Below are 14,984 nucleotides of genomic sequence, written 5' to 3'. Positions count from 1 at the left end.
CTGCTGGTGTAGCCTGCCCATTTCGAGGATTGACATGTTGTGTTCAGAGATTCTCTTCTGCATGCCACTGTTGTAATGTGTGGTTATGAATGTGATGCTGTGTGACCAAGGGGGTAACATCGTGCCGTTCTCAGTTTTACAGAATACTTAAACTGCGTTTGATTTGATTTCAGTCAAATGAGAAGCGCAGATTTGGAATATTCAAATACAATCGGATTACTCTTATTTTGTGATGTACATTGTATGATGTATGAGGGTTTGCATAGAAATGGCATTTCTTAAGTTTCAGTGTGTGCAGTGTGTCCCTGTCATCTTTTGTAGAGATATTAACCATTTCTACTGTAGTGGAAAACATTGAAGCATTAAATTAATTGAATATAATTTTTAAAATGTATTTTCAGTTTTTTACAATCGTTTTCACACTTGTTCATATTTCACCCAAAAGTGACTCATGCTGCCATAACTCCCATAAGACTACTTTGTCACTCAATGTTCAATGAACTACAAAACACAAACAACTTGGAGCATTGCTAAATACATATTACGTGTTTCCCTTTCCTCTATTTTTGCATCCACAAATATTTCAAGCCAAGCAGCTAAAGAAACTTTTGATCTGTTGCTTTGCCTCTTACAATAGATGTCATGACTGAGTGTGGTAAATTTGTGGCTTATTTCTCTTAGCCTGATGTTGTTGTTGACAATGACCATCCCAACTATTGCATCCTCCTGTTGAGGCATAAATATTCTTCCCCGTACCCCTGTGTGAGGTGACCGCTGGGTCCTGCAGTGAGTCAAAGACGAATGTCCACTGATGCATCTGCTTTTCTGGAGACTTCTCAAATCACAGTACTACTGTAATAGACACATCAATTGAATTCCTTCAGTCAGAATACTGTATAATACCTGTTGGTTTGCCTGAAAATCCTCACCATTGAAGCCACTGTGGATCTCGGCATAGATGGTAACAAGGCTGCAAACAAAAGAATTGAATAAACTGAATAAACTTTCTGCTAAAATCAGAATGATCTGTTTCACGTATTTCAAGCATATAGTTTCATTTTTCTGTAAAAATGCAACATATTTCCATCCACAGTGATCAGAATTTTATTGGATTTTGAACTGAAAGTTAACAGAGTATATAAATGTCTGCAAAATTTGCTGTAGTTGTACAGACTCTTGCTGGTAGTGAATACTGACAGAGAGGTATTCATGAATTTTCAAAAATATTCAAAAATATCCACAGTTTAGTTCACATAGTCTAATGATATGGTGAATGTGTTAAGTGTTTTGAAAAAGTGGACATGGTATTGAGACAAGTGTGAAAACGATTGTAAAAAACTGTAATACAATGGTTTTAGTTTCTAGTATAGTAAAATGCATGTTAATCAATAATCTTTTTAGCATAACATTGCTTATAGACATGATCATTGCTAGTGCACAAACTGCAGCTGAATCACACACGTGCGAAAACATGCTGCACTTTATATTATAATCGGTGGAGTCATCTTCAGCTCTCTGTATAACCTACAATAATACAAAACCAGACTGCATTTATATGTAAACCTTACACAGTGGAATCCAAAGGACAATTCTGTATTGAGTGTAATGAGTGCTAACTTTTGACAGGGCCAGAGTCCCAGAGCAGGACAGTAGTGCTGCAGCAGCCCGAGTCTGAGTCAGTGCAGCCAGGAGACTCTGTGACTCTGCAGTGTACAGTACACACTGAGACCTGTGCAGGAGAACACAGTGTGCACTGGTTCAGACTGGGCTCAGGAGAGTCCCCTCCAGGAATCATTCACACCCATGGACACAGGAGTGATGAGTGCCAGAGGAGCTCTGGGACTGTGTCTCCCACACAGAGCTGTGTCTACAACTTCCCCAAGAGGATCCTCAGCCTCTCTGATGCTGGGACTTACTACTGTGCTGTGGCCACCTGTGGGGAGATCCTGTTTGGGAATGGGACCAAGCTGTACTTTAAGGATAGGAACAACACAGTCACATCGTGAAACATTGTTTTTGTACATTTAATTTTTAGTCATACAAAATTTTGCTACTGAAATATCAGGAAATTATGTCCTCCCACTTTATTGCTTGGCGGGGCTTTGGCGTTGAGTGTCATCCTCGCTCTGAGCAAGAGAAAAAACAGTGAGAACTGCAAAGGTAAGAGACCAATTCATCAATGTGCGGTGTAAGTCAATGGATGTAAAAAAAAGAAACTTATTTACAATATTTATTTTTGTAAAATGAAATCAGACTAGTCTGACACCTACAAGATCATAAAAATACTCAACATCTTAAAGCATCCCTGTACAGTTATATAAAATGACATCGCAAAAAGTTACTTTTAGGTTGGTGCAACTTAGGCACTGACATGTACAGACTTTTGCCGGTAGTGAACACTGACTGAGAGAGGTATTCATGAATTTTGGAAGAAATAGTATGTTATGCTTCATGGCGTAATTACAAAAAATAAACAGCTTGTTAAGATTCTGCAATTGAAATTTGTTAGAAGGCAAACCTGCATACACAGGGGTCCCCAGATACAGTGGCAGCATTAGGAGTTAAGGCCGTACTGGTGGAATCCCTGTGAAACAGGGGTTGCAAACTCCATTCATGGAGAGACACAGTCACAGCTGGTTTTTGTGATTTCCTTTCAATCAGCAGCTAAATTAGGACTTGGACACAAGGTGTGGAGACCCTCGAGCCAATCAGTGGCTTAAATGAAATGCTGAAGTGCAGGACCACATCGAAACCAGCAGAGACTGTGACCCTTCAGGACTGGAGATTGAAAGCCCTACTGTAAAATGAGAATGGTTTAGTGATTAGGCCCTGCACAGAGATCTTCATTCCTGGTCCTGGCAGGCTGCACCGTCTGCTGGTTCCTGTTGTTACTCAGCACTCTGTTCATCAGTTAAGGCAGTTACAGTTATTTACAGTTACCTCACCTCATGTGGTTTCTCTGGTCTGAAATGGCTGCAGATATTGAGGTTGAAACAAAACCCGGCACACCCTGGGGCTCTCCAGGACGTGGAATGAAGATCACCGCTGTCTTCTCCTGCCTCTCAGGCTGGGGGCCCATCAATCAAACAGCGTCTGCCAAATGTCTGGACTGAGGTCAGGCACATTCAGGTCTTCACCATAGCTGGAAAGTCCATGCGTCAGAAAAACGGTCCTGCTGTGTGTTCCTTCCACCCATATACTCCAATTACCCCAGTTCTACCTGCAGGCTGATGATTTGTGCGAGTGAGCAAATCCAGAGTGAATGAAACAAAGTACTGGGAACCTTTACTTTCTGAACCTGGATTTCCCACCTTTGTTTTTCACATGCAAGTAATGACAGGGATTTCTGTTGGCCATTTTGTAAACTGACTGTGGAGGAACAAGACACCTCTGTAAGCATAGGCTTCCAGGGTACTGCTGTCTAAATATGTAAACAAAGTGAGAGAAAAAAAACAGCAAACAGCAGCAGAGTTTGTGAGGAGCTACTGTACAGATAAGAGGTAATTCAGACGACTTCAGATAATTGACTTTGTTGTCTTTATACAGTACATTTCCATTGTGTTGTTAAAATAAACTCTGCAATAGTAATTTAATATGTGCACAACCAAGAAAAAACTATACTATATGAATGAAAGAAACTACATGGTGAGATCTACCCGGTGTTTCCAGAAGTTTATTTCATTTGTAATGAAATCAACTGTAAAAGTAATTCCAAACTTCAGAAGTTACCCCACATGATTGTGAAGCATAAGTGTAATAACAGTAAATGCTTATTTTTATTCAATATGCAAAACAGCACAGGGTATTTTTGTGTGTTCTCTATATAAAACGTTGACCAATTTGCTAATACCCACATTTAATCCAGGCTGGGGGGTAAATTGAGCCTCTGCATGAAAATGCTATTTTAAATGGTTTCAGAAATGGTGGAATTGTACATACTTGTTAATACTGTACTAATAAATATACATAATGGAACACTTAAGAGGGTTGTGGCACTCATTCCTGCTGGATACCGTGTGGCCCAGTTTGTCTAGACAGACATAATAGAAATTGATTTAGCTTCATGAAGCTGGAATGTAGCCAGATTATCCTGCCCTATCTTTGATTCCGGGAAAATTAATGTTCTTAAAAAAATGTTCTTGAAATACAAACATGCATTGTGCAGTACAAAATACAATGTGGAGTTCACTGATCCATGGCACTTTAATTGCTTGATTGTTTAACAGGCTGTGCTAGTTAATGCCGACTTTAAAAATGAATTCCTCACATTGGATGTTCATTTGTATCCTCTCTATAACAAACCGACAGATGTAATGCCAGAATATGACACAGGGAGGCGACTGAAGCGTGTTTGTTGCCGTTGAACGAACATCTTGTGTTGTTTCGGCATGAGCCCAAGAACCAAATTGAGTCCCTAACAAGTATGTATAGAGCAGATGTGCGTAAGAGTGAAGCTTCTTCTGCAGGTGTTATCCCTGTCCTAGTGACTCAATGCAAAACCTGAAGCTTGTCAGACTCCATTGACTTTAGGCCATGCATAATGGTGTTCAATGAGGGAATCCGCATCATTAGAAAATGTAGAAAACTCACCTGATCATATTTGCAATATAGATATTTCAGTATAGTTACTCATATTGGCCCTGACTTAAACCATTTCTATTTCTTTAAATTGTCAGAAACCTCCATAAAAATTAATGGCATTTGGCAGACGTACAATAAAGTGCAAAGTGCATACCCATTAAAAGGGAAGTGCAATTTGAACTGCTAACAGCAGAACAAAGATAATGACTAGGGCCTATTTGATTATCAAAGTTTTTTTTTTTCTAAATACCGCAATATATGAATAAAGAGCTTACCTAGCCAAACAAAACTAGCAAAGGTATCATCCTAGCGGTATAACAAGAGTAAAGTAGAGTTGCTTTTAAAATGACTCATAGTTTGAGGAGGAGGAAATCAAAGAATAAACAAATAATTTCAAAGAATTGCCTGAGCTCAGACCCAAAGACAAGCTTTCTGTTGAAAAGGTTTTCATTGAAAAGAGAAAAGGCCGAACCTTCATGCTTGAGAGAGATATGGGGGCCACCCACCTCCCCTTCAACCACATCCTCAGCAGGCAGTGTTGAAACATCATTTCCTTTGCCACAAAAAGGCTCCAAGTGTGGTTTATTATGCTCCCAAGTAATTTATTGCAAAAAACTGATGCATACACCTTGAAGAAGACAGTCAGCCCAGCAATTATCGCACACCCACACATCAATGCAAATGTATTTGTGCAGGTGTCTGCATGTAAGTGGTTGGCATCCATATAGCGCCTTTATCCACATTTGATGCTTCTCCTTCACCCATTCATACACACACCAACGGCGATTGGCTGCCATGCAAGGCACCAATCAACTCGTCAGGAGCATTTGGGGGTTAGGTGCTCTTGCTCAGGGACACTTCGACTCACCCAGGGTGGGGTATTTATACATGTCTATGTATGTTTGTAATTTTTGTAATGTTTTTAAAGATTCTGCAGGGAAATCAGTTCCCCCTTGAATCAGTTCCTACTCCAAGGCGTCAGACCAAGTCTGTCAATCATAGAGATACAGGAAGAGGAGGGTCCCATCTGCAGCAGTGTTCTCCGCTAAGCTAACCATCGACCATCTCGGCTGCAGAGAGACCAGGAAACCACAGCCCATCTCCAATGCTACATGATGCATTAAGCAAAGACTGTGAATCAAAACCCATCCTGATTATTAGCATAAGTGTATTTTTTAGCAGCGCTGAGCAAGACAAGCAGAGAAGCTATAGAGTGGGCCGGCCAAAACAAAAAATACAGAAAATGTCTGTAGCAGCTGACCTCAGTGTGGGCCTGTGGGAGAGAGAGAGAAATAAAACAACAGTGTGTTCTCAGAACTGCATTCTGTTTTAGATGTGTGTCACTCTCAGCTCACAAAAAAACAAGCATCGCATTCTGGCTGGGTTGTGCAGATTGGTGTCTGTTTAGTGTGCTAGCAGCCTATGCAAGTATCTGGCTTCTGGGATGCAATGATGTCTTTTGTGATAATTTTATTGATGTTTCACATATAGATGATACACAACAAAGACAAACTAGACAAACAAGCTAACGTTTGTCGCAAACAAATTAGCACAACATATAAACAATACAGACTCAATCACAACATATCTTTGAATACTGAAGATCGATGTGTACAGCTCAAAATGTATGGTCAGGCTGGCAGCCTGTAGCCTAGTGGATAAGGTGCATGACTGGGACCCGGTGTGTCCATGATAAGATCCGCACAACTGTTGGGCCCTTGAGCAAGGCCCTTAACTCCACATTGCTCCAGGGAGGATTGTCCCCTGCTTAGTCAAATCAACTGTATATTGCTTTGGATAAAAGCTTCAGCTAAATAACTAATGTAATGTAATATATTTAATTAGCTACAGCTACAGAGATCTCTGCCAATTACTGCATTGTTCTTGGGCTTTATTAATTCCAGCTGCTGAACACTCTAAACCAGAGGCTGTGGAACACTCTAAACCAGAGACTGCTGAACACTCTAAACCAGAGACTGCTGAACACTCTAAACCAGAGACTGATGAACACTCTAAATCAGAGGCTGTTCAACACTCCAAACCAGAGACTGCTGAACACTCTAAACCAGTGACTTCTGAACACTCTAAACCAGAGACTGCTGAACATTGCAAAATCAGCAGTCTCAAACTTGTTGCCACAGAGGGCTTTGCGTATGCAGGTTTTCATTCCAACCAATGAATAATTCCAATTACTCATTCTGCCATTTGCATTTAACTGCATTAAAACACAAAATATAAGCAACAGTTGTTATTTAGACAAGACTAATAATACATTTCACTTTATATACATTATTTGTAAACCTACAGCCTTAATTCAGCAAATAATTGAACTAATTATATAATCAAGATCTGAGGCTGGAATAAAAACCAGCATACACAGTTTGAGACCACATATAAGGCTGTGAGTGAAAAATAAGTGAATCACCACATCACAAGAGAGCGAGAAAAAGAGAAAAACATGTTATGGGCTTACTAGCTGGCTAAAACAAATGCAAATTGGCAATGTAGAAAATGTAAAGGTTTATCTTGTAACTGCATATACAACATGGCTGTCCAGCTCCTCCATCCTCCTGGGTTTATTTTTGTTCTGAGTAAAATTCAGTGCAGCATTATTCAGCGTATCTGGGTCTTGATCCTGGAAAGGGAGACAGACCAACACTTTATAGTAGTAACTACTGCTGTTACTACTAATACTACTACTACTACTACTGCTGCTACTACTACGAATATTAATAATACTGTATATTTCTAAACATTCAAGCCATCAGTGCATGTCTTGCTGCACTTAGGATATACATATACATTATACACACTATACACTAGTATCAGATACATTACAGTATACTACATTTTAAGCATTCAGAAGATGCTTTCACTGAGAGTGACATATGTATACAGCTTATATTCTTCACATTAAAGGGTACAATGACCTGGGGAACCAGCCTGTAACTTTGGAGGTACTGCCCTATACAGCAGAAATCTGTTATGTGACAAACTACATTTATAGTTGAATCTCAAGAGATATTGTTCAACTGAACAGGGGCTGCAACAAGAAGCGGAGTTTGCAATGCTGGCTTGTTACACTTGAAACAGTCACTGCTAAACCCTGTATCAGTAAAAACCTACTGTTTATGGGCTGAATTGCTCTTATTATTGAAATATATGAGGACATGCTGCACTTTTCCATAAGAACCATCATCCAGATCATAAACCTGTAAACTTAACTGTTTGCCATCTGAATTATGCTGAGATGTTTTCCCTGTTAGGCCAAGCACAGAGAGGAAAATACAGAGCAAATTAAGAATCACATCTAGGAGAACATCTACCAGATAATGTTTAAGTCAAAGGTGTAACATGGTGGTTGAATGTGACACTTGCCAGTTGTCTTTAGACAACTATAAAACACGTGCATATTATTATTATTATTATTATTATTATTATTATTATTATTATTATTATTATTATTATTAAGAAATTTAAATGCATTTTAAAACGTATTTTTATAAGCCTAAATTTCCCACTATATAAGTTCACCTAAACTGTCTGGGCGTGGAAATTAGAACTGTCAATTAGCTATGATTGATAATAATAGTCAAATCGCCCTGAAAAGGCACTCTAATTTAAGTGAACCTAATGTTAGTCAAATATTTGCATTGTTTTTCCTGTCGGCCAGTAGTACAAACTGCGTAGAGAGAGGAGTGGTTATCTTCGTGTGATACACTCACGTTACGAGGATAACATTCTGAACCAGGGAGAATTTCACTTATTGCCATTTGACAAGTCGATATTGTATCGGGGCAGCCAGTGTCTGAATTACCGTTAGCCTATGCTGATAGCAACATTACCTAACGTTACTGAGTCACATAACGGTGGTGGGAGGAGTTGGAGGATATGGGGAGGAGTTAGAGGTGTCCTCAGTTCACCGCCAGACCCGACCGCTCTCAAAACATTTGGACATATTTCATGCTTTCATCGTTTTTCTTCAATGCCCACTTGTGTAAATTGCATATAAAAACATTTAAAGTGTGAGCAACCACCATGTTACTCATTTAAGACTGTATTTCATGATAGGAAGAGTTCACAGAGGTGGACAATCCAGGTTCAGAAACTAAAGGTCCTCTCCGATATTTTATTCCAGTCACCTGGATTTACTAATTAGCACAACTCTTCAGCCAGCTGAACTCTTGGGTGGAAGAAACACATGGCAGGGCTTTTTCTTTCTGATCCCTGGACTGTCCCTCTCTGACAGTGTTCAGATGTAGTGTTGCAGGTTTTATCTGGACTATATTGGGATTGGGAGCAGTGGAAGTATTCACTCCCTCCAAGTGTTGAGGTTCTGTACCTGTGTATGTGATTCTACTGAGTAAGATGGAAACGGCTATGGTTGATATCACAATCAGTCCCCCCAGGACCCAGAGGAGAAAGGGAGATGCATAGTGGACATGATAGATGCATTGATGAAACAATAATTCTCCTGCATGAAAAATAGATGTGAGAGATCACCAGTGTGTTCAACGTTAGCTGATGCAAGCAAACATAACTTTTTTGTTTTCACCGCAAAAATGTTAGCTTGTAGTCTGGAAAGCTAGCCCTTCTGACATCAAGAAATACCATGGCTAAATTATTCTCTCTCAACGGCTGTCTACCAATATCTCATGCGGCGCAATTGGAAGTGACTGAACCATAGTGAGTGTAACAGTTGTTTTAAATAAATAAAAAAGCTATTAAAAAATATGATAAGGCAGAATGCATTGATACGCTACTTTTGTGCATCGTGAAAATACATGCTTTTTGGCTTTAACAGTTTTAGAAACATATACTCAACTGGCATTGATAAAATAACTAAAACAGGGTGTGTTTGTTTTGATTCATTATCCTCCAAAACAGTCACGGAATAGCAACAGGGAAAGGCTTCTGTGACAAACACCCACCCATACAAATAAGTGGGCTTCTGGGAGAAACAAAAAAATGTCATGGAAACTTCCACACAACGTTCCCATTCTATCCCAGATTCCCGGCAATAGTTAAACTCATTAATTCGTTCAGGCTACATGGATATCGCTAAAGGCAGTGAAGATATTCAATGCACTAAACGTGTGTTTCAACTGCGTTATTTGCAAAATGCAAGTCGTAAGCAGTCCCATTCGCTGGTTGCGTAATGAGCTGTAATGTCTATGTAAATAAGACGCTACTGTAATTTAATCGTCGCCAGGCCGCATTTTCGCTGCAAGCTTCATGTACGTAAATCTGGCCCTAGGAGTGTGCAAGTGAGCTGACAAAACGTTGTTGGTTATAATGGACTTCAATGCACATACAATCACTCACATTCGATTTCTCACGAGGGGGAAACGAAAACGCGGACTGGATTGGGGGGGGGGGGGGGCTCGTCCATGCCCTTCTACTACTCTTTCCTTTTTCCATGTTCTCTTTCTTCTCACTCTGGTCCTTGTTTACCCTCTCTCCTTATTACAAGTCTCCGCCGTTCACTCCCTACTTGGACTTCCTTCCTGTCATGCATTCATTCCTTTGCTGTTCCCCAGCTCCCTGTTGGTCATTTTTGTTCATTAGTGATTATATTTAATTATGACTGTTTGGTCATTCCGCTGCTAGTAATTCTGATTTGTTTCCTTTGTGTAAAGTGTTACTCTGTTCTGTCCTAGCCTCTATTTTCTGTCCTGTTTACCTGTGTGCATTCTGCTCTATTTTGTTTTTGGATTTCTGGTTTTGACCCCTGCCTGGTTATTTGGTTTCTGTTTTCTTGGACTGGGCCTCTGCCCTGTTTTTTGGACTGTCTACTTTTGAGCTTTTGCCCATTTGTTGGATGACGCACCAGCCTGTCTTTATTTAAACCTGCTATTTTTCACTGCGCTGCATCACTGCAACTACAGTCTGCGTATAGTTCCCTCTTCCCAGTTCCTGAAATTCAGAAGTACAAAATGCTATTGTGAAATCAAAATATGATTACATGGTTTGATAGGGGCAGTCTGACTGAAGGCATGAATCATTTAATTATTTGAAAATAAGGTGTTCATTTATTTACTAATGTATTTATTCATACAATTCCATATTATTTATTTAATTTAGCCATATTTAGTTGCAGGTGGCACGGATGGTGCAGTTGGTAGCACTGCCGCCTCACAGCAAGGAAGTCCTTGGTTCGAATCCCCGTCGGCCTGGGCCTCTCTGTGTGGAGTTGGCAGGTTCTCCCCATTTTTGCGTGGGTTTCCTCCGGGTACTCCGGTTTCCTCCCACAGTCCAAAGACATGCAGATTAGGCTGATTGGAGAGTCTAAATTGCCCATTAGTATGAGTGTGTGAGTGAATGGTGTGTGTGCCCTGCAATGGACTGGCGACCTGTCCAGGGTATATTCCTGCCTTTTGCCCAATGAATGCTGGGATAGGCTCCAGCCCCCCTGCGACCCTGTTCAGGATAAGCAGGTTAGGATAATGAATTAATGAATTCATATTTAGGTCACATTTGCCAGGCCTCACCCCTGGCATTCTACCTGCCAGCTCTACAAGGTGTGTACATTATGAGCTAATAGGGACCCAGGCAGTTAACTATAATAAAAAAGCTAAATATCTCCCAAGTGAAGAAAGTCATGGGCTTTTACCTCATTTGATATTTGTTGTAAAACAAAGGCAGGTTAAATATATTAACTATGTGTCAGCTTTCTCTTTTTCTCTTCCTTGTCTCCGACAGTTTCGTTAATCTCAGACCCCTCCCTGTTAAGTCAGCCAATCACCTTTGATGGCCACAGTTTCTGACCTATTTTTCTGACACGCATTTCCCTTTAGACATGTACTTAGACATTTCTCTTCTCATTGCGTTGTTACCTTTGAGTGCAGCTTCTGCAATAAAAGAAAATTTAATAAAAATCTTTGAAGATGAGGGCTGTCTGCTTAACCCTATTCCTCCTCTCAGAAGTTTGTAAGTGAAAAATCTTAATGAAAAAAAAAGAAAAGATTTTTACTATAAGATATTTAATTCAGAAATATTTGAAGAGAGATTTCTTAAGACGCCAGGAAGAAGTGATTTTCGTTCGTGCTGATGGATGTGATTCTCTTTCATGTGTCATTTTTAATGTACCGTTTTGCAAAAATGTCATATGTAATGGTAACGGAAAAAAAATTATTATTCTTCTAGATGGCCGCATTGAGGAGAGTATAATTCAGACCAATGCCCTGGTGACAGCTCGGCTTGGAGAGAAGGTGACTCTCCAGTGTTTCTATCCCGCAAGTATCCCCAGTGTCAGCTGGTTTAAGCAGTCTCATGGGCAGATGCCCCAGCTTGTAGCAATGATAATGCACACTGCATCAGATGCTATATTTGTTGAAGATTTTAAAGACCATAAACGTCTCCAGGCTACAGCAACAAAAGGGAACTTTAACCTGACTGTCTTGCAAGTAGAGCCATCAGATTCGGCAACATACTACTGCGCCATCGCACGGTTCGGTGAGATTAAATTTGGGAATGGAACTATTTTAATGGTGAGAGGTAAATATGTAGCTTTTTTTCATTTGTAGTTGTTGTTTGTCATTGTGCAGTCCAATGTGCAAGCTATGGATGTGTTTATTAAAAATATTTTTTAGTAGAAATGTTATTTGAAAATATACCTTGACCAAGCTGTAACACTGATATGAATAACCTCATTAATCTCTGTTTAATGCTGACATTTTAGTTGAAAATAGAAAACCATTTTCTATTCTTTAAAAAATAGAAATGTAAATTGTTAATTGTTAATTTTTTATCAATTAACAAAATGCAAAGTGAGTGAACAGAAGAAAAATCTAAATCAAAATTGTGTGACCACCCTTCAAACCAGCATCAATTCTTCTAGGTAGACTTGCACAAAGTCAGGTATTTTGTAGGCATATAGTCTGGCATTGTTGATTAACCAATTATACCAAACAGGAGCTAATGATCATGAATTTAATATGTAGGTTGAAACACGATCATTAACTGAAACAGACACAGCTGTGTAGGAGGGTTAAAACTGGGCGAGGAACAGCCAAACTCTACTTCTAAGGTGAGGTTACTGAAGACAGTTTAATGTCAGAAGTCATACACCATGGCAAGACTGAGCACAGCAACAAGATGCAAGGCAGTTATATTGCATCAGAAAGGTCTCTCAAAGGCAGAAATTTCAAAGCAGACAGGGGTTTCCAGATGTACTGTCCAAGCTCTGTTGAAGAAGCATGAAAAAATGGGACACAGGGGTTGGCCAAGGAAACTTTAGTGCAGCAGATGAAAGACATCATGCTTACTTCCCCTCACAATTGGAAGATGTCTAGCAGTGCAACAAAAAACAACAAAGACAGTTCTCATGTGAAATTAAAAGCAAAGGAAAATAAGTGAGATTTTAGCTGGAATTTGAAGGTGTATATGGATGGTGCAGACCTGAGAGAGAGAGAGAGAGAGGCAGTTTGTTGTACAGTGTCAGTGCGGCCACGGCAAAAGCCCTGTCACCCTTTTGCTTTAGCCGAGACCGATGAGCAGAGAGGAGCAGTTGGGTGGAAGACCTAGGCGCAGAACATGGGTGAAGGAGATTGGAGATGTGGGGGGGGCTAAACCATGGAGTGCTTTAAAAACAAAAGTACAACCCCATTTAATGGGGCTTAACTACATGTACAGTACTGTGCAAAAGTCTTAGGCACCTGTATAACATTCTGTGCAGATAAAATTTCAAAAATAAAATTACATTACATTACATTACATTTTATTAATTTGGCAGAATAGAAACTGAATCAAATCAATATTTGTTGTGACCACCCTTCAGCGTTAAAACTGCATCACTTCTCTGAGATAGTCAACGCTGTCCTACAATTGCCACAGTTCTTCTGCAGACTTTGGTTGGCTCCTTGCTTCTGATCTCAGACAGCCTTTTTAGTCAATTGCTTTCAGTAATATGTTACTTTTTAAAATAAAATAAACAAATGTCTCTGTAAAATTACATCTTTTGGAAAATGAATATTTGAAAATCTCAAATGTGTTCTTTTATACTAACACACACAAAAAAACATATATATATAATAAAGTCTAGGATGCCTAAGACTTCTGCACAGTACTGTATATTTGCAATAAAATATTTGCCTTGTCCTTTCATTGAATGTAATGAGTGCTAACTTTTGACAGGGCCAGAGTCCCAGAGCAGGACAGTAGTGCTGCAGCAGCCCGAGTCTGAGTCAGTGCAGCCAGGAGACTCTGTGACTCTGCAGTGTACAGTACACACTGAGACCTGTGCAGGAGAACACAGTGTGCACTGGTTCAGACCGGGCTCAGGAGAGTCCCCTCCAGGAATCATTCACACCCATGGACACAGGAGTGATGAGTGCCAGAGGAGCTCTGGGACTGTGTCTCCCACACAGAGCTGTGTCTACAACTTCCCCAAGAGGAACCTCAGCCTCTCTGATGCTGGGACTTACTACTGTGCTGTGGCCACCTGTGGGGAGATCTTGTTTGGGAATGGGACAAAGCTGGACATTGAGGGTAAACTTTAAATATACAGTATTTATATACAGTATACAGTATTTACAGTAATCCTACTTCAAAATATGCATATGCATGGTTTATTGCTATTTCCCACTCTGGAAATTTGCATATTAGCACATTTCACATTTCACATACTGTTTTATGTGTAACATAATTTTAATAACAATGCAATCGCAAAACAAAACCCTATTAGCTGCCCTCAATTTCTGAAATAATGGCTGGCAGTTTACCCAGGAGTTGTGACCTTCCTTTCCTGGCTGTCCATCCTGAGGACCGGGGTTCTTTTTGGCGTTGTGACAATATGTGTCATCATCTACCATTTCAGAAGGCCAAGCTAAGATCAGAACGTAAGCTGCATACATACTTAAACAGTATACAACTGCATGCCCATGAACTGTTTTGTGTGCATACTGCATTGTATTACAAGGGGCTAACACAGTAGGGTCAGGCTGTATGATATTCCTGTGTCCAACATTTGCCTTGGGGACCTCTGCACAGTAATATGGACTGTTAAATCAACTCAACTTGTCCGATTTTGACTTGATTAGAGTAATATTCAGAAATATTGACCCCATTTGCACACATTTACACAGCCTAACATTTACAAAAGGATAATAATAATAATAATAATACTCATCCTCATCATTTCTCATTTGAAAAATTGCTGCATGAATTATTTTGTAATGAATTTTAGTGGTTTCCTTTTTATTTTACTCAAACAGGAGCTACATCAAAACCTAAACGAGACAATTTCTCCGGTGAATATACTGTAATCACATGTGCTGTAATCATATGTGTGTTTCCTTTTAGCATCAAGATGAAGATGAATTACGCTGCTTTGACTTTCACCACCAAGAAACCCAAAGTGAGGAGGAAGCCTTTTAAAATAAATAATTCAACTAAAAGCCTTG

At 39.8% G+C, this 14,984-nt stretch overlaps 1 protein-coding gene across 1 annotated transcript; it reads left to right on the top strand.

The window, feature by feature from the left end:
• The first annotated feature begins 11,412 nt into the window (after nt 1-11,412).
• LOC133123343 (immunoglobulin gamma-1 heavy chain-like) lies at nt 11,413-14,944 on the top strand. The gene is made up of 5 exons (XM_061233733.1): nt 11,413-11,511; nt 11,728-12,078; nt 13,717-14,070; nt 14,299-14,420; nt 14,884-14,944. Exons 1-4 carry the CDS (start codon nt 11,469-11,471, stop codon nt 14,409-14,411), a joined length of 861 nt encoding a protein of 286 aa, XP_061089717.1. The 5' UTR covers nt 11,413-11,468; the 3' UTR covers nt 14,412-14,420; nt 14,884-14,944.
• The last annotated feature ends 40 nt before the right edge of the window (nt 14,945-14,984 follow it).

This window comes from Conger conger, chromosome 3 (assembly GCF_963514075.1).
Source record: "Conger conger chromosome 3, fConCon1.1, whole genome shotgun sequence".
NCBI classification, from domain to species: Eukaryota; Metazoa; Chordata; class Actinopteri; order Anguilliformes; family Congridae; genus Conger; species Conger conger.
This window is presented reverse-complemented; position numbering and strand designations above follow the sequence as displayed.